At 34.1% G+C, this 21,541-nt stretch overlaps 1 protein-coding gene and 1 long non-coding RNA gene across 2 annotated transcripts; both read right to left on the minus strand.

The window, feature by feature from the left end:
• Positions 1-5,398: 5,398 nt before the first annotated feature.
• On the minus strand, positions 5,399-6,051 carry LOC108333379 (defensin-like protein). The gene is made up of 2 exons (XM_017568810.2): positions 5,893-6,051; positions 5,399-5,790 (listed from the first exon to the last, which is right to left on the minus strand). Exons 1-2 carry the CDS (start codon positions 5,948-5,950, stop codon positions 5,621-5,623), a joined length of 228 nt encoding a protein of 75 aa, XP_017424299.1. The 5' UTR covers positions 5,951-6,051; the 3' UTR covers positions 5,399-5,620.
• Positions 6,052-9,724: 3,673 nt separating this feature from the next.
• On the minus strand, positions 9,725-12,044 carry LOC128194768 (uncharacterized). The gene is made up of 2 exons (XR_008246124.1): positions 11,890-12,044; positions 9,725-10,497 (listed from the first exon to the last, which is right to left on the minus strand). It is a non-coding gene; the product is annotated as an uncharacterized LOC128194768 (long non-coding RNA).
• Positions 12,045-21,541: the final 9,497 nt, after the last annotated feature.

The following is a 21,541-nucleotide window of genomic DNA, read 5'->3' on the forward strand; positions in this document are numbered from 1 at the left end:
GATACCACTATGGTCAAACCACAACTTTAAAATCGATCCAGATCGTTGGAGTTATTTTGAAATATTAATCATTTTTAAGGAGATGAGTTATAGGAATGTAAAGGAGTTGTGGTATTCATTAGGTCGTGGTCTTGTGTTAGAAGATTGTTTGGAACTGTTATCAGATGACAAAGGTGCATGTCATGTAGTCAATATTGCTATGTTGAATGGTCAAGCTCACATTTATGTTATACACATGGTCTCTGAGCCTCAATATCTTGTAGAGTTGGAATACTCTTCTCAACCAGAAATTGAGAGACCTAGTGGTGAAGCAAAAGTTGAGAGAGAGAGAGAGGGCTGAAAAGGAAGTTGAGAGAGAGAGAGAGGGCTGAAAAGGAAGTTGAGATAGAGGTTGGTGAAGCTGAGGTTCAGGTAGTGGGTGAAGCAGAGGTTCAGGGAGTGTGTCATGTAGAGCCTGAGGTAGAGGCTGAATTAGAAGTACAAGTTGAGGTAGAAGTTGAAGTTTAGGCAGTGGGTGATGTAGATGTTGTGGTAGAAGGTGAGGTAGAAGTTGAAGTTGAGGCAGTGGCTGATGTTGATAAGGTGGTAAAGGTGAGGTGAAAGTTGAAGTTGAGGTAGTGGCGGATGTAGATGTTGTGGTAGAAGGTGAAGTACAAGTTTAGGTAGAGGGAGTGGCTGAGGTAGAGGGTAATGGTGTTGAGGGACAGGGTCAGGTTGATGTAGAAGCTGATGAGTATGCTGTTACAAGTTGGAATGGGTCCGAAGAGGATGTCTTGAATGACGATGAAGATGAAGTGGAATGTGATATATTTGAACCTACTAACCAAGCAGAAATTGGTGGACCTAGGGGTTTATTCGAAAGTGATTGGGAATCTGAGAGTTTGAACAGTATTGTTGAAAGTGACAACACAAAAGATGATAGAGATAGGTACGGGGATTTCGGGATTTTTTCAATGCCAAAAGTATGGAACAATATAAATGGGAAGTGGGTACGTATTTCCCTGAGAAAAAAGATTTTACAGAAGCTATAAGAACGTATGGAGTAGAGAATTAAAGGAAATTAAAAGTTTATAAAAATGACAAAAGAAGGGTGTGTGTCAGAGGTTTTGGGGCAAAAGGAAAATGTCCATGGTATGCATATTGTGCATATAAGGCAGCTGAAAATACATGGCAGCTAAGGAAGATTATAGACAAGCACACATGCAGTAGCGAATTTAATATTCATTTAATGACTTCAAAATGGTTGAGTGGGAGGTTAGAGAAGACTATAAAAGAGAATCCGAATATTAATTTATATAACCTCCAAAACAAAGTTTCTAAGAAATGAAACATTGGTGTTTCTCAGTCTACAACGTGTAGGGCAAAAGCAATGGCTTTTAAACAAATAGAAGGTGATTTTAAAGAACAATATAGAAGACTTTACGACTATGCAAACGAGTTGCTTCGGTCTAATCCTGGTTCAACTGTCAAAGTTAAGGTTGAACCAAATAAGGACAATCGAATTTTCAAGAGAATGTGATGGCAACCTCCTTGGCTAGGTTGAGCCAAAGTTAGGAGATGTGCATGGAGGGGTGTTCCTTTGATGAATGGTGCGAAAATGTGGTGGTAAATGGTCCAAGGATGATGAGCTAATGTATGAATGGTGTAGAAGCTCAAAGCCTCTAGGAGATATGATGGTGGTGGTGTAGTGTTTGGTGGCTCCAAGAGAGGTTAGGCCAACTCAAAGAGGAAGGTGACTAGAGGGGCCTCATGGGTTACTCTAGTCTTGATCTAAGATGAGTAGTATGGCCAAAAATAGGCAGCATAACATTACTTAACATCAAAGATGAAATACAAGGGTGGAGACACCTCTATTTATAGGCCAATGGTGTCTCCTTCTAACCCTAAAAGCATGATCTCCCACATTTGCTCTCATTGGCAAAAAATGAGGCATTCTAAGGAGTGGACAAGTGTCCACAAATCCTCTCCAATGATGGGAGGACATGTGGCCACTCACATAACACAATCCTCTGTATTCCTAGAGTGCCATGTGGCCACTACTAAAAGCAAAAACTCTCCACTCCTAAGGTGTCATGTGACTACCTTTTAAAAAGTAAATCCTCTCTAATGGAAGCATGACACATGGCACACACTTTCCACTTGGTTTGGATGTCTAACTTTTAAGGAAAATCCTATGCTACTTAGGCCTTAATACAAGCCTTAAATCAACCTACACTACATGGCCTAATACAATGGCCTAAATTCCTACACTACTCTTCAATTCATGCTTCATGATGGCTCGAATGGTGGTCCACAAGGTAGAGTTGACACCATCTTTAAGGATGACTTTCACTCTCTTGAAAGTGTTTGACCATGGCTAAGAGATTTTCCATCAGAATGTATGTGTGTTTGAAGGCCTGTAAGGACAACTTCATGTCTTGTAGGCCTATTATAGGTTTAGATGGTTGTTTCTTAAAAGGAAAATATGGAGGTGAGTTGTTAACTGCAATTGCAAGAGATGAGAATGAGGAGATGTGTCCTTTGGCATATGCTGTTGTTGAGGTGGAGAATAAGGAAAATTGGCTTTGGTTTTAAGAATTGGTTATTGATGATCTTGGTGGTCAGGAGCTTTCTTCAACAATCACATATAATTTAGATCAACAAAAAGTGAGTAACGTTGCCCATATCTTGTATTATAACTTTGAAACCTTCATGTCTTATATTATAAGTTGTATAGCTTCATGTTTTTACTTTGATAGGGACTTGTGCCAGTATTACAAGAACTTTTACCTAGTGTGGAGGACAGATTTTGTGTGCGTCACATTTATGCAAATTTTAGGAAGAAATTTCCTGGCCATATTCTAAGATTTTGTGTGTGCCACACTTACATGATGTGATTACAATAATGTTATGTGATTACAATAAAGTTTTTGATTTGGTGTTGCTTTCGTTCAGAGCACATTCATAAGTCATAAATTTAGTGGACGTTCAATGAGGATGACACACCACTTTCTCATTTTACTGTCATTTCAATCTAAAGTTCAATTAGCTTATCTTGTATATATATCAAACAAAATGTATATTCAAACAATAAATTTAGATGCACAAATTCATATTTCTCATTGATTTCAAAACATCATATTACAATAAGGCCAAAGTGTTCTTCACAACAACTGACTACTAGAACACATAATGGACTTTTAAACAAAATACAAAGAAGGATGATGTTAATCAACCCCATAAAACATAGCATCCAAATCAACATCTTCTCCCTTCTTTGAAAACCCATAACATATTTCTCCAAGCTATTAATCTTCCTCCTTTTCCTAGCAATAGTACTACCAGCATCATCTACATTATCTTCAATACACCATTTAAAGAAATTGCATCCTTTAAGTTCTTCATTTGTTGTCTGCTATTCAAAGTATTCACTTCATTACTATTTCATTAATCACCAGAACAATTTATCACAAAAATTAAACAACAAACCTTGTAATTAGGGCAGCCTTAGAATTGCTTCCCCTCATTCTTAACTGTTTTTGCCACTCTCAACACAACAAACTCCCCACAATTGCATATTTGGCTTCCAACGAATCCTCTGGATGTACACCATGAGAGCTCCCCCATGAGCAAGACGGACATCCTTGATTCAAAGACATTGACACAAAAAGCGAACCCCAAAACGAGAGACAACCACGAACCACTTCGCCAACCAACTACGAACGAGGGAACACCAACTCGCCAAAGACGAACCACCACCCTACTGCCAACAGACAACACTAACATCCAAACATTAAAGAACAACAAAAGAAAGAGAACAAGACAAATTTAAAGAAGAACACCCACCATTGTACCGTGTTCGCAACAAAAAGAAGAAGACCCTAACTGGTTCTATGTATGCCCAAAATCAAATTTTTCCCAAATTATAAAATCCTAACTTAATAAAATATCATATTCTCTGTTAGTCACTTAGACATCATCATTCAGGAATCAATATAGTGACACGTTACACATAACTGGTGTCACATCATTAATGAATTAAATCCGTTTGGAAGGGACAAATTAGACGTAAATTTTACTGTGGACATATTCCAAACATTTTGGAAACTGAATTAGATAACGAAAGTGGAACAAAAAATAAAATTTATCTCTCTTTCATTAAATATAAGTTAAATATACAAAAATGATGTTAATATTTTTTTCTCTCTCCTTTCCTTCTCGGTACACTGCAACATACCTTCATCTTTTTTGTCAGTTCAATATATATGTTTCATTAATTTATGTTCTATTCTATATTATTTATAAAATATGTACAATAGACAAACTAAAAAATTTTCTCTACAGTCTTCTCAAATTTACGTACTATTCTATATTATTTATAAAAATATGTACAATTATAATAGACAAAATAAAATCTTTTAAAAATATATATATATATATATGTATATATATATTATGATATAAAAATTGAAAAACATAACGCGTAAATTATATTAAGTTTTATGAAAACTATTTAAAAGTAAAATGTTTTTATATATCATATAAAAATTACAATAGTTTGTATGCTAATGTTATGTTAACAAACAAGCAACTGGTCTAAAGTAACAGAATAACACACAGGAATACAATATAGCGAGGTTCCTAATATATTTATAAATTATGTAATATTATAATATTATCTCTGTAACTCAACAAAAGATGAGTCCAGCCCACACCCGTATGTCTATTAAACTCAACTTTTGCAATGAAAATATGTAAAAAATCAAACTGTTAAAGTTACTAAAGGTATTGTAAATCCCATTATCATGCTTGTAGGATGACGCAATATTTTGCAATTTATCAACTGAGTCTTGATAATAAATTTGAGTTTAAATTGTTTATTTATATATCTTTAATATTAGTGTGCCATTTTGACCTCTATTAATATTAATACTTTCTATTAGTTTCTTTCTTTGGTTCAAAGCCTTTAAATTCTTATATTTATTTAATTAATTGAAGTTTTAAGAGAAACATTAAAGAAAAGAATGATTTAAATGCGATTTTAAAAACTTAATTAACTAAATTGAAAATATTTTATATTAAAAAAATCTTCTAAGCAGTTTTGCTTTATTTAACTGAAAACTATATGCAAGTATTGGTAATATCAGACACAAAATTTGATGTGTACAAAATTTTTATTTAAAACATGTAAGAATATATCGAAAATAGCACTAACAAAATTGCGTAGAGGAAAGAAAAAAAACTTAACAATGTTTTGCATATTTAATGGAAGGGATTTAAGAATCAAATTTTATCATGTGTGGATAAAATTAAAACTTGTTTAAAAGACATTAGACACACTATATAGTAAAACTAGAAACAAAGAAATTAATTAAATATCAGAATGATCGTACCGAGAAGAATAGAATATAGGATGACGTTTTGCAACATAAGAAGTTTATTCATTATTCATTTCATAACATAAGTGCATAACTTATAGCTGTTATGCAGTGACAGAGACTACAGACATAGTTCTGACATGAAAGTAGTACTATAGTACAAAGTTGATATATAGATGCAGTAGAAGGCTTATTGTATATATATAGTTTTTTATTTATAAAATGCCCTGCATGCTCTTTTGTTCAGGTTGGAGAGAATCCAGTTAACAGTTTTTGGTGCACCAACACCGGAAATCATCCCTGCACCTTCCACTATTCAAGTGTTCTTTGTTCTTGCAGTGATCATCGCAGCTGCCAGTGGTGATGCATGGACCCCTGTAACTATTCGCCAGATTCTCGCAAGTCCTTGCCTCAGTCTGCACCACAACTTCTTCTGCTTGTTCAAATACATACGTTAGAGACATTCGATTATAAAGTATTCACCACTAAAGATATAAAATCATGCGGAAGAATGAACATAAGAGTAGTGACTTACGAGCAACAAAGAGAACAAGGAAGAGGAAGCATAATCCAGCCAGTGATTTCTTCTCCATGGCTTAGTTCGTGGATATTCACTTATATGTCTGTGATGAAATATGAAGGTAGCTGTTTGTGTTTATTTGACACACACATATACATATATATAGCACTTGAAGAGTTGAAAAGTATACACCGATGAAGTTGCTGATGAGAAACGTAAGTAGAAACTGGAAGAAAATCTGTAAGAAGGTTGCGGTGGATTTGTATTTTCATGTGCCATGTGTTGCAAAGGAACTTATCAGGACAATTAAATTTAGGCTTCTAGCTAGAATTTCTGCACAATAATTATTCTTTAATTAATATATATATATTTCGTATAAATCTAAATATTTATCAACACCTCATGTATTTACTCTAAAAAGAGAATAAAATAATATAACAAAACTATATGATAAGAGAAGAAAGATATAAAAAAAATGGTTAATAGATATACATGAATAAAAGTCTATATGTATATATCATCCTCTTTTTTTTCATTCATCTATGATCTACAATAATTAAATTTCATATAAGATTTTAAAATATAAATAAAACAAAATATTTTTCTATAAATTGGAATCAGCTTTGATTTATATTCAAATTAAGTTATAACAATTTATTTATATGTCAATTTTGTATAATCGAATTTTAATTTCTAAAATATTATTATTTTTATTTGATAATTTTTTTAAAAGATGTTCCAAATATTTCTTTTCTCATCTTTGATAGTTGGGTATGGAAGTGAACTAGTTAAAGTAGGTTTATCTCCCTCACTTGTATAACAAGGAAAAGATCTGCAATAAAAGTTAAAATCAAGAAAATATTAACCTTTGGTATACGTTCGTAGTCAATGTCGGCCTGACTTTTCACGAGGAGAAGTATATAATTAATATTTTATTCTGTGAATTGGTGATAAAAGTATTTCCTTTACATAACTAAAATTTACAATAAATAAATATTTTAAGTGTGTAGATATATTACAAGTAAAATTATAATTAATGTAAAATTTTTAATATAAAAAATTATTTAAAACTAGTTTAATTATAATACAGGGCATTTTTAATAATTACATCTATACTTTTCATTAGTCAATTTTTCTCCCAGTATATTTTTAATCATAGAGAATAAATAAATAAATAAATGATAAATTATAATACAATAATTAAGTTAAGGAGGATAAATTTAATAATAATAACTGTTATTTGATAAAAACAATAGATGTTATCTATAATTATATAAAAAGAAAATATAGTTTTTTATGTCTTTTTTGTTTTTTAATTTTATCTTCTTAATTATTCCTTTTTAAATTTAAATAATTATTAATAATAAAAAATTGTTTATTAGATTTTTCATTTTAGTAATTGGTTTTTTAAATTTCAATAATTACTCATTACAAAAGAAGTATTTATTTTTTTATCATTTTAATATTTATTTTTAAAATTTAAATAATTATCCATAATAAAAAAAATATTTATACAATATTAATTATACTATTTTTTATTTCAATAACTAAAATTTATTTTATCAATAATTATATTTATAACTATTTATATGTAACTATAAAAATTTATATTTTTTTTTAATTTTACATTTTTTTATTACTATTTTAAAATTTAAAATAATTTATAGAAATTTAAAAAATTCGTATATATTAAACGCATATGTTTACCCTAATTATAATAATAAGGTTATTATTTCACTACCACACAGATACAGTTCTTATAATTGATAAGCACCTACATTTCTCCCAGAAAGAAAATAAAAGGGAATAATTCATCTAATTGAATAGCTGTATCACAAAATGTAAGAAGATTCACCTTATCTTGTTTCAAAGGATTAAATGATATTCGTTTAATTTTACAATTCTGATTTAATTATTTATATAATGTAACTTTCAGAAAAAGCATTGTACTATTATACACGTGATAACAGAATTGTCTTTTGAAATTACGTCATTCCTTCAACGTCACTAGTAAAATAAACGTAAATTATTGATTGGTGGCAGTTTCATAAATAAGTGGACATATAGACATCTTAGGAGCGCTCTCGACTTCCATAATATTATAGACGTTGGAGTCCTCGTTAACAGACGACTATATGCCTGACAAGTAGGTGAAAAGTCATTTTTTTCAGCCTTAGAGACGTTCGACCCCACCACCCCGACGTCTATATTCGATTATAGACATCGGTGCCCCTTCCAACGGACGTGTATATGTCTGATAGGTAGATGAAAAGCTATTTTTTTCCACCGTGAGACATCGGATCACGCCATCCGACGTCTAAATGGCCTGATGAAAAGTTGTTTTGGACGTCATATTAGTGAGGGCCCCAACGTCTAGGCCAGAATAGACGTCGGTTCAACTGGGGAGCCGACGTCTAGTTTGCTGTTAAATCATACATCAAACCCGCTGTTACGAGCACCACTTCATCGTCTTCCTTCTCGCCTTTTCTCTCTGCGGCATTTCTTTTCCAAGTGCGTTTTTGTCTCTTTTGAACCGTTTAAACGTACTTTTATTCTGATTATATTAGTCTTTGCTTGATTATCTTTCACTTGAACCGATTAAAATGAGTTTTTGTTGTATTTTGGTGCAATTTTTCTCGTGTCTTTGGGCAGCGTTGTACCGCATTCTCTCTTTGCTAGTTTCCTCGTAAGAAAAACTTGCGTCTTTTGGATGTCTTATAGAATTTCAACCCAAAACTGAACTTCGGTCCTTGCCTAGTTCTATTGTCACTGTTTGTTTTCATTGGCGGTTTTAATGGAACTAGGCAAGGACCCAGATTCGGTTTTCGGTTGAAATGCCATAAGAGATCCAAAAGACGCAACCTTTTCTATGACGAAACTAGCAAAGAAAGAAGGTTCTACTACGCTACTCAAAGACACGAGCTGCAGTAGACGTCGGTTAATGAAATGTCCGACGTCTAAGGGGCTCCATAGACGTCGGACATTGCATTGTCCGACGTCTATGGAGCCCCTTAGACATCAGACATTGCATTAACCGACGTCTATGGAGCCCCTTAGATGTCGGGGTCATGTAGTAACCGACATCTATAAAAACGTCGGACCTGTTTGAGTCCGACGTTTGATTAATGTCACCTACAAAGACGTTGATTTTGGAGCTGACGTTAAAAGGCCAAAATAACAGACGTTAAATGCTCTTTCTGCACTAGTGCGTGCATGTGGTTGATGAGCAAAAATCAAGCATTTTATATGTAATTAATGAACAAATTGTAGGAAAATTATAAAATTGAGCAATGTGAGCAAAAAGCACAATTTCAATATGAAAAGGTTGTATTCCACAAATAATATTTAATTTTTATTTTTAATATACAGAAATTGAATTTGATATTTATATATTTTTTTTTAGGTTTAATAGTCAATTTTGTCCGCAGTTTGGTTGACAAATCTCAATTTAGTCCATCGTTTTAAAAGTGTGTGAAATAGGTCTTCACTTTTAAGATTTTGAGTCAAATTATAGTCCCTTCCGTTAAATATAACCAAACGACGTTAATGGGGGTGATGATCTGGCATCAGTTAGTGGTTACGTGTCATAATTTGCTTGTGTGCGTCCTGACGTGTTCTGAAGATAGGGTTTTATTAAAAATTTAGATTTTTTTAATTGGTCCTCAAAACTCTCGAATCATTCAAAACAACCAGAACCGCTGCCTCAATCTCGCAGAAATAGGTTTGATTATGTGCTTCAACTTCCCATCCTTCTTTTGAGGTGGGAATTCGGGAGAAGACGGAAGGGTAATAAGGGGATTTTGGAGGGCTTCTGAATTTGGGGTTTAGGAGAAATGAGGATGAAGAATAACGAAGAAAGCAATGTGAAGCCATGTAACACTATAATGCCACAAATTCTAACAATTGAGATCCATAGTGTATATATTCCAATTCAATCCAATGAATAAAACATGTCGAAATCATCCTCGCACTAGCCAAAGTCGTCGCCGCCACCGTGAAGCATCTTCATAGGAGCACCACCTCATGCAATCCGTGACGGAGAAGCGCCCTAATGCCGCCACCACCTCGCGCCTCATCACCTTCCTCTCGTGAGTTCATCTTCTCGTAGGAAGATCCAGAAACAAACCACAGAATCGCAGCGCCTTCGTCTTTGCGGAGTCCCTCTAATCTCTACGCGTTGCCTCCATTCAAACCTGTAACCAAGGACAACATAGAAGATCCAGGAAAAGCCCAAAATCAAAACCCTAAGTCGCGATCTTCAATTCCCATGTCAATTCGCCTAGAATCGTGAGCAACGTTGGAATGTCTTCTCTGAATCGAGATTCACACCTACAGTTAGCGGCACAAACGCAAGCAAGATCGCGCTTATACCTTCTTCTGTAACATCCCAATAATTATAGCATCAAACTATAATAGAGTTCTTACATCATTGATACAATAGAACAGTTGATAGAAGGAGGAATAAGAGTTTTCCTCATTATTATACAAACCCTCACTGTTAATTCAAACTAATTACACTCCACACCTTAAAACAGAAATAAAAACATAGGTTTCCTTATTAAAACTATTCTTCAGTCGATCCTCCATCTAAGGCTTGCTCCACCGGCATATCACCGACTTCTGCTCCCATCCACCGGATGATCATCGCCAATCAAAATACATAACACAAAATAACAACCAAACAACAGACAAAGCAAGGGTGAGCTAATGCAATACAAAACATCATAGTAAATTAAATTAATAACCAAACTTCCATCTTATAAGTTAAATTACTCAATAATATAATAAACATACCATTATCATTCGTAAACTCCACTCATTCGGATAATCGTATGAATATTGAACTCTTAGCTAGTTCTACACTTACAGTGGTACTTTACTCAGCTACATCCTATCCTACTCTGTCCCCAAACTGGATCTTCGGACATGGATGTACTTATTCGCTAGCTCAATTATTCTATCCTACTCTGTCCTCCAAACTGGATCTTCGGATATGAATAAAACCACTGAAGCTACATCCTTCCTACTCTGTCCACCCCACTGTAGATCTTCGGTAAGGATTTCCCACTCTCCACCACATAGCTTTCTCTCTAAGTGAGATCGAGACTATTGAGAGCATAAGAATGAACCCCTAAGTCGGAGTTCCTATATTCATACGTACAATACTTGACACAAAATCAACAAGGAGTTCCTCCTTGGAACTCTATTCTACACTTTCCATTCATAAATACACATGTCAACATATTATCATCTTTAGTCATATCTTAAGAAAATAACTCTTACATACTCAGACATTTCACATCCTCACAGAAACATCACTTATTAACACATAACTCTTTATGGTCTATTAATTCGAACCCTTAAGTAGTTCAAACAGCTTGGATACCCTCACCAATGGCTCCGGAACGGTCAAAAACCCCCATATCGACCTAAAGAACGTCCAAAACGAACATCCAGAACTGCCAAAACGTCAAAAACATTAAAACACTAAATTTGTTACGCATAACTCGCTCCAGCGAGTTGACTCATTCACTCAATCGAATTTACTATTCCAAAATCACGAAAATTCACTTCCCGGACTATAGCGACTATTCCTTTCACCATACAGACTTTCTAAACATCCAAAAACTCATCTCTTATCAACAACCCATATTCATCCAAATCTTATAAACATCTAAACTAAACATATAATTAAAAAGGCATCGGATAATTAGTACAATCCAAAATTTCCGATCAAGACCTAGTCTCCTTTTAAATCCATAAACAGATTCAAAATCTTCGATCTATACGTATACCTAAAAACTTCCACCGATTCAAAATGCTTAATATGAACAAGATCTCTTCAAAACCATCAAAACAGAAACATATCCCAATTCCAAACCGTACATCAATTCAAAAGATACAATAGAAGTAGAATTTCATTCTAAAATCATAAAGAGAATCAAAATCCTAAACATATACCAAATTTAAAATCATACAGAAACAAAAAGACTCAAGGTTAGCTCCCCTTACGGTTTTCTCCTAAGCTTGCTTTCAAACGGTTCCCCGACGTTCCTGTGCCTTAGAATTCCTTCTCGTGGCTCCAAACTTAGCTCTAAAACTTCTCTGGTCCAATGCTTTTAGGTAACAGTTCTCAGATTCAACTTAGGAATTCTCTCAGCCCCAAAACCCTCTTAAATAACCAGAAAAACGTGTTTAAATAGTAAAACGCATTTACTGAGTCAAAACGCGTTCAAAACGCGTCCAAAACGCGTACAGCGAGTGAGTCTGATTTTGACAACTTTGCTAGTCCGGTTGAACCCCTTCCCGATGTCGGAATTACGCGTATAAGTACTCGAATCGAAACTATTCGAGTCTACTTTCTAATGGAAAAAGAATCAACTTAATATCTAATTTGTACAATTAATTATAATTAAAATACCAAACCATGTCAAAGTTGACAGCATTGTATTTTGCATATAAACTTTAACTTTTGTTACAACTTGATACATTTTTGGTTTCTTACTCTACTAATGACCCAAGATTCACATTTTCCTTTAATTTTTCAGGGTCTTACATCTTCTGTAATTAAGGAATACGTCAGGACACACACAAGTAAATTTTGACACGTAACCACTAATTACTGCTAGATCATCACCTCATTAACGTCGTTTAGTTATATTTAACGGAAGGGACTAATTTGACTTAAAATTTTAAAAGAGAAGACCCATTTCAAACACTTTTAAAATGAGGGATTAAATTGAGATTTGTCAACCAAACTGGGGACAAAATTGGCTATTAAACCTTTTTTTTTATATATATTTTCACTACAAAAAAATTGTTATTTAGTGAGAATTATTTTGTGGAGGTTATAAAAACTCTCCACAAATTAACATTATTTCTCTAACAGTAAGAACCTAGAACCTAGAGTATTAGAGTAGATGGTGTATTAAAATAATGAGACTGAATATTTTATTTTAAAATAAGACAATGATATAAATAGAAATTCTTAAACTCGTCTCATTACTTAAAAATTGTGTATCTCTCTAAAACACTATTCTCTTAACCTCTCTAGCATTTCTCTAAGATTTCTGACTCCTCAGTCATCTATTTGACGATTAGGAGGCGTCTAGGCGATCCTTGCGAAAAGGTATACTAATCTACCCGATCAATTCACTGTTTAGAGCAAGTAAGATTTTACCCATTTTTCCTTGGTATCCTCAGTTCATGATCGTGCAAATCAAAATATGTTTTGCATGTGTCAAGAACTTCTCTTTCTTGATTCTTGGTTCAATTAAGGTTCTAAGGGTTGTCTTCAAACACCAATCGATGATTTGTAGGTCATTCTAGAAGTTCCTTGTGGTGGAAGTAACGATTGGAGGTTTCTAGAGCGGTAGGAGTTTTCTAAGGTAAGGGAAGATAGAACCTTTGTTTTAGTTTATGATTATGTTAAAATAATTTGTATCTCTATGTATTGTAGTTAAACTTTTAGAAACGTCTATGTTTGGTTATATGAGGATTTTATGAAATTGGGGATTTGGTCATGTTTCGTTGACATGTTGGAATTGTATGTTTGTGATGAGTGAAACTGTATTGATTATGTGTAATGAAATTATTCTAATGCTTGGAAATGAATGCAAGGTGATTGGTTTATAGAAGAGTCATTTTTTTGGGGTTTTTAAGGTCAAAAATAGGGGTTTTAATGGGTGAATTTTATAAATGAGTGTTGGAGTGATGAAACAATTGGTTAAGTGTTGTTTTGAGATCATTTTAGACTTATAAGCATTGTTAAATTGGAAGAAATATAGTATGTAAGGGGATAATTGTTGAATTTAGAGGTTATTTTAGTGTAAAAATGAGGTTTTGACTAGTGAGAATTTGAGTTAGGCAGTGGGAACTGTGTTTGACAGTTTGGAGTGTGTTAGGAGGCTTATTAGGATTTGCGTAAGCTGTCAAATGAGAAAAGTTTAGTGTAAAATGGTTAGTGTTGATTTTGGAATGATTTCTTAGGTGTTTTTGGCTAAATTGAAGGTTTTGCATGTTGAGATTTTGTAATAGAAGAGATGTAAGTACTTTGAAGTGTTATAGGGTATTAATAAGTATAATTAGACTTGGTTATGCAGTTGGTAAACTGACACAAGGAATAGAAAGAGTTGTTTGGAGTTTAAGTACTTTTGAAGTTGTCAACTAGACTTAATGCACCTAATTTCAGGTTTAATGATCAAATGAGTACTTTGTTTTAATTAAATATATTTTTGCATCACTTCTAGTGTGTAAGGAATCCATTTGATCATTAGAACAAATCTCAAGTGCATAAAAGTCCATGAAAATAATGTGTTGTTAATTGATATGGCGTTGAGGGGTAGTTTTCTAGCGCTGAGCGCCATCATTCCAAGGGCGCCAGCGCTGAGCGCTAGCCTTTTGGACATGAGTGCCCGTATTCCAGTGGCTCTGGCTCTGAGCGGTAGCTTCTAGGCACTGAGCGCTATCACATCAGTATTGGTTTCTTCTTCAGGTTTTGAAAATAACAAATTCGGGGTTTCGGGTATCAGTTTTGGACGTTCTTTAGGTCGTTTTGGGGGGCTTTGGACCCTTCCGGAGCTATTGGTGAGGGTTTCCAAGCTATTTTCCTTACTTAAATGTGGGTATTAAGATGCCTTAAAGAAAATTTTGTTATTATGTGACTTTTGATGACTTATTTGGTTGATTTTGATTCTTTGAATTATAATAGTGATCTTATATGATGTTAGTCAATGTAAATGGATGGATTTGTGTATGATTTACATGTGAATGGAAATTATGCATATGAATATTGTGATGAAAAGTTTGTGAATGAAGTGAATGGTTGTTGGATGTAATTCCATGACTCGTGGAGAGGTTGCATGGTCGTAGTTGTTGTTGTATGAATGTATGGAGCTTTGGACTGGTGGTCTATTCCGACAATCTAATGATCATCCATTATCAAGTAGAGAGGGGTGAGTCATGTCGTGATAGTAGTGGGAGGTTCATGTTTATAGGCTTTGATCATGACCCTAGGCAACTGAAATGGACTAACCTTGTATGGTAGCTTGGTTTCACCCAGCTGTATTACCATTACAAGTGCATAAACTTCCAATAATGCGACATTCATACCTAATCCGGATGAGTCTTGTCTAGGTTATGACATGTATAGGATGAATGGATTGTTATGGTTTATTTTTGAACGAATTTTTGAAATTTGTAATCTAATATATATATGAATTGTCTTGTTTATCTAGCTTACCCTTCTTGTTTGTGTTTTGTTGTATGTTTTTGTACTACTTTCTTGGCTATGATCATCTGGTGGGTGTGAGTAGAGGGCAATGAGATTTCAATGGAGCACGTCTTAGAGGAAGGACCAACAGATGTTTAGTTCCTTAGTTTGTTTGGATGTATATAGTTTTGGTTTAGACATTTGATTGTATATAAAGTTTATATTATGGTTATCTTGATTACTGTATTAACTTTATATTTCTTATCTGTCGATTGTTCTTGCTTTATTGATTTTGTGATGACTCTATTATAGTAATTATACTATATTTGGGATATTACAATTTTGGTATCGAGCAGTTCTTTCCTTAGGAATCTTGTAAGTTATGAGTGTACTATATTTCTGTTGTGTACTCATGGTTATGTCTAGATAGTATTTCAGTTTCTTTGAGTTAATTGATGGCACCTAGGCCTCCTCCTCCCCCACCCACAAATCCCGATGCTTCAGACCTTATGAGGATGATGAAATATGTTATAACAGTAATGCAAAATCAGAATGCCGCTTTGGTACAACAGAACACAGTTGCTTTACAGTAGTCGAAAGCTGCCAGGGTGTCAGTTGAGGCATCCCTGAGGCAATGTATGAAGTTGATGAGCATTGGTAGAGCTGCAGCTAGGTCTTCTTCTTCTTTCGCTTTTTAGTCTCAATAGTGAAGCCTTGAGAGTTTCTTACAACATCACCCAACCAAGTTTAATGGTAAGATTGGTCCAGATGGAGTAAATTAGTGGTTTTGTGATATGGAGAGAATTTATGATGTCAAGAGGTGCCCTGAGGAGAACAAATTAGCTTACACCGAATACTTGTTAACTAGTGAAGCTAGTCATTAGTGGAGCATTATGAGATCCTTGTTGGGGAGTAGTGGTACTCCAATTACCTCGTAGTTGTTCAAAAAGAATTTTTATGCAGAGTAATTTCCTGATAGTATTAGATTTGCCAAGGAAGTGAAATTTCTACAGTTGGTACAAGGTGATATGTCTGTTTCTGAGTACGCTGATAAGTTTAAACATCTGTTTCATTTTCACACATTGTCCAAGGATGAGAAGTGGCAATGTAGAAAGTTTGAAAATGGTTTGAATGGTGATATCAAGTTGTTGGTTGTTGGCTTGTGCATAAAGGAGTTTCCTGTTTTAGTGGACAGAGCTAGAATGATGGAGAAGACAAAGAGGAAAATGGACAATCAGTAAAAGCAGCCTCCTAGAGTTGGCGGATCATCTAGGTCGAAGCATAGTCAGGTGGCTAGGAAGACACCCTATTCTAGGCCTCACTCTCATGGGTCTAGAAGGTCTTCTTCTTAGTCAGCAGGTCAGGCAGGACAACCTAGTGGAGTGAAGTGGTTTTCCTGTTGAGGACCGCATTATAAAAATGTTTGCCCTAATTTGAGTGGTGCTAGAAAATGTTACAACTGTGGGAAAGAAGGACATCTTGCCGTGGACTGTACATCAACTAGAGGGTCAGGATCTCAGTCACAAAGGTCAGACATGTCTCAGCACAGAGGAGGTAGCAGACTTTAGGCTACAAGCAAAGTATATGCTATGTCAGGGTGAGAGGCAGTGGGATCGGGTAACCTGATTATCGACAGTTGTTTGTTGTATGGTAGGGTTTGTTGTGTTTTGTTTGATTATGGAGCATCACACTCTTTTGTGTCTGATGTTTGTGTTCTTGAGTTGGGTTTGTCGGTGAGAGAGCTATAGTATGATCTGGTTGTGTCTACTTCAGCTTCAGCGTTGGTCACAATATCTACCGTGTGTACTATATGTAAAGAGTTAATCTCATTTGTTTACCTCTAAAAGGCTTGGAGGTTATCTTAGGGATGGATTGGCTATCTACCAATCGCATTCTCATAGATTGCAGTGAGAAAAGGTTGTTGTTTCCAAAGAAGGAAGAGTTAATTGAGTTATCTTTAGGGCAGGTATGGAATGAAGTGAAGGATGAGTCTTGTTGCTTCTTGGTGTTGACTCATTTAGAAGTGGATCAGAGTGGAAGGAGTTTAGATCACTCAGTTGTGAGTGATTTCTTGGATGTGTTTCTTGAGGAAGTGCTGAGATTGCCTCCTAAGAGAGAGGTTGAGTTCTCTATTGATCTGGTACCAAGTGCAGGGCCAGTATTAGTAGCTCCTTACAAGATGGCTCTTGGTGGAGTTGAAGAAGTAGATAGAAGAGTTGTTGGAGAAATAATTTATCAAGCCGAGTGTATCGTCGTGGGGTGCTCCAGTTTTGTTAGTAAAGAGGAAGGATGGTAGCTCCTGGTTATGTGTCGACTATAGGAAAATATAATCGTTGTCGTTTCCCCTTACTGCATTAGTGCCCGGATCCCATATCAACTGTTGTTGAAAAATCCTTTTCTAACATCGTTGGATAAAAGGGATGTAAGTTGTTTCTCTTTAAGAAGATTGATTAATGATTGAAATTCTAATTTGTTTTTATTATAGATTACTTAATGCCTGCTTGTATTAATCTCTTATGCTAATTTATTTTTATGTGTGTTGCTTGGATATTAATTGCAATTGAATTTACTTCAACCTAGATACACTGAATTTTATTTAAATAGAGGTTATCTGTTGTAGCATACAATACAAATATATGATAATAGGAAACAAGAACCATGTGCATATGAAAAAAATCTTTGAAAAATAATAATGTGTAAACCTAATGTCTGATAGATCTTGCCTCTTACCTATTACCTATAAAAATAATTAAAGTGAAGCTAAATCTTATACTTGTTTATGCAAAGAACAGATGTTGGAGAATATATATTGTCAAATTATACAATCATGGTCTTCTAGATGCTCAAACCATTTATGAATTACTCTTATAGGTTTATGCCAAATAGAGGATAAAAGCAATTGACAACGAAATAAGATCATCATTTATGGGAATCATGAACCAAAGATTAAAGCAAAAGAAGCAATGGAGTCTACAAATAATTACTTGTTGGGCATATTGTTAAACTTTTATATATGCTAGGAATTTTGTTTAGGTCATCAACATTAGCCTACATATTTTTAATTGGTCTGGTAGTTTTCGATCATGTTAGAATTTTTATATTTTTTTGGTCAATCTTGTAATGTTATTTAAACATTATGTATTTGTTTATATTTACATTATAATTGTCAATGAACATATGTTATTTTAAATTATCAATAAAATTAATTTTGAATAACTTTTGTGTATTTTATAATTTTATATATTTTATTTATTTCTTATTATAAAAAAACAGATTTTATTAAATTAAGAAATTATAAATGTAGGTGGATAATTATAAATAAAAGAGGTTTCAAGTCTCTACAAAATAATGGTCACTAATAAAAGAGGTTAAAACCATTCAAAATAACCTCTGTAATATAAATCTAATAGTAGAGGTTGGATACCAAGGGTCATTAAAAACCTCCGCAAATTAATAACTACGACTGTAACTGTGGAGGTTTGAAAAACTCCTGGAAATTAATTTGCAGAGGGTAAAAACCTCCGCAAAATGAAAAATAAACCTCCATTAAATAGCATTTTTTTTTGTTTTTTAAAAGAATTATTTTACAAGAAAAAAAGTTATTATTTACAGTTAAATTTCGTATGTAATAGACAAAATTTGTAGGTAAAAGAATGTTATTTATGGATTATTTATAAACAAAAATTCATAAATAAAATTATCGTAGATAATGTTATATACAAAAAAATCCATAGATAATTACATATAAAAAATTTCGTAAATAATTACACACAAATATATTCGTAGGTTTATACACGAATAAATTCATAGGTTTATACACGAATAAATTCGTAGGTAATTATACACAAATAAATTTGTAGGTAATTATACATGAATAAATTCATAAGTAATTACATACGGATAAATCCATATGTAAATTACTTGTTAGTTTTGATTAAAACAGGATGTTGGTTTAATTCATTAGTGTTAGACATTGACATCATCATATAACAAACAATCAGCCACCAGAATACCATTCATTCAACACCAAACCTCAAACATTTCACATTTAAAAATCAAATATATTGTAATACTACATAAACATGATTATGAATTAATTTATGAAATGTCTAATAGTCACAAATAAATCTTAAAACAAAACAAAACAAAAATAGATAAATCTACGACTACTGCAAAGGAGTATCAAAGACATCTGCACCAAGGGCTTGCTCAACTAACATCTCATTACCATTTGCTCACAACCACTAGATGATCATAGCCAAAACAAACCAGGGAAACATAACAACAAACACAAACAAAATAATAGGGTAAGTTACATTAAAAAATAATACTCATATATGTTAAAACATTTCACATAATAATCATATATATATATATATATATATATAAATAAAATATAGGTCAACTCAAGCATCTTAGCATACAAAGACCTAAATCGACTGTCCGAACTTAGAATGAATGCTGAGCTATGGCAAATTATGCACTTGGAGTGGCCACTACTGCTTTGCAAAGCCATTGGCAATTGGGTTTCACCCTATCACACATCATAAGGTTAGTATGTATCGCGTCATAGGTCATACTGGAAGAATCTAGACTAAGACCTCCTGCTACTCTCACCACATGCATTAAACCTCTCTATATGAAAATGTATTGACCATTAGAATGTCAGAAAAACTCCCGAGCTACCATCATTCATTCTAACACATATGAACCACACCAAGAAGTTCCACCTTGAAACCAACCTTTCCAACCTTGAAATCAATGAGATCATTTCACATTCACATAGTATACCAATACATGAGACTACTTATCATCATTAAAGGAATAAAAACACCCATACAAGTCATCAAAAATCACACAATAGCACAATTTCTTAATGCCATCTTGATACTAACATTTAGGTAAGGAAAACAGCTTTGAAAGTCTCACCAACAACTCTGGAAGGGTCTAAAACCCCCCAAAACGACCTAAAGAACCTCAAAAATCGATAACCAGAACCTCGAATTTGAGATCCCGAAAACTGAAAAAAAAAACAAAAGCTGCTGAGTGGCGCTCAGCACCTCAATAGGGGCACCCGAGTGCCAGACCCTTGGAACATGGGCGCACAGGGGGCGCACAAACAAATTCTTCTCGCAAAAATGATTCCTAAAGGCACCTTGGAGCTCGCCTCACGCTACATCAGGTTCTAAAATTCACCTATTTTGACTTTGGTGACCCTCTATACAAGTTTAAATGATTCCTAAACACTCTTAGGCACTGAGAAACATCTAAAAACACACCTCTAACTTGAGTTGACCATTCCAAACCCAAATTGACCTATGAAAACCCAAATTCATTCGTATAAGCTACCCAAACTCAAATATACACTTTCTAACCCCCAATATCAGTTTCTCAACTGCATAACCAAGTCCAAATATACTTGCTAGTACACCCTAACACCTAAGATTTCTCACAGTCACTCTGCTCTAAAATCTCACCATGCAAAACCTCAATTTGGACGAAGAACATCCAATAACTCACTCTAAGATAATACCAAATGTCCTACATCAGTTTTCACTCATTTAAATGCTTAGAAAATTCACAATACAACTCATAACAAACCCACAATGCTTCAAACCAGCTTGTAATCCTCACCTTACAATTTCACTACCTAAAACCTTACTTTTCCTTCAAAATACAACCAAAACTTCAACTATAAACTTCACTTTCATTACAGATCACATTTCAACCCTCATTATACATCCAAAAAGTCTCAATCTACCTCATGAAAATGATAAAACAGTTACCTTCTCACTCCCATACCTATGTCTCAAATTCACTCATCAAAACCCCCTTTCTTTTAAGCTTGAACCAAGTAACTTGACCAATATTTCACACAACCACTTGAATTTTGTTTCAAACATTACAACATCATCATCATACTCAATAATAACATTATTAATCGTCACAATCACACTATACCACTTATTCAACATCACACTATCAAAATCACCAATCAAACATACATATTATACACCCAATCATATCAATTTTCTCAAAATCATTTATAACTCATAGAGACACTAAATTTATAATACAAACACAACCAAGACAATTTCTATCTTCCCTTACCTAAAACTTTTCTTCTTCACGGCAACACCCAAGATCGCGAGACGCGGGAAGGAAACCCTCTTTGAAATCCTAAACCCCAAATCAGAAAGAGGAAAGGAACCCCAAATTCAAACCCTAAAACGATCGTGAAGAACGTTGAGTCAGGGTCACCGAAAACTCACCGTTAAGAAGCCACAACTTCGTTGTCGCGAAGAGAACATTGTTGCCGCCGCATCCACGAACGAAAATCATCTTTCCAAATGAGAAATGGATTTCCTCCTACTACTTTTTTTTTCTCTCACACTAGGGTTTTGCAAAGAAAAAAGAGAAGGAAAAGGAAAGATTGATGAGGCAAGAAGAAGA

Source organism: Vigna angularis, chromosome 11, assembly GCF_016808095.1.
Source record: "Vigna angularis cultivar LongXiaoDou No.4 chromosome 11, ASM1680809v1, whole genome shotgun sequence".
Lineage (NCBI taxonomy): Eukaryota > Viridiplantae > Streptophyta > Magnoliopsida > Fabales > Fabaceae > Vigna > Vigna angularis.

Excerpts from the sequence above, each read along its gene's own strand:
- LOC108333379 (XM_017568810.2), bottom strand. The coding sequence starts at position 5,950 with ATGGAGAAGAAATCACTGGCTGGATTATGCTTCCTCTTCCTTGTTCTC. Across the intron at positions 5,791-5,892 it reads CCTTGTTCTCTTTGTTGCTC|AAGAAGTTGTGGTGCAGACT; the intron begins GTAAGTCACTAC and ends TTGAACAAGCAG.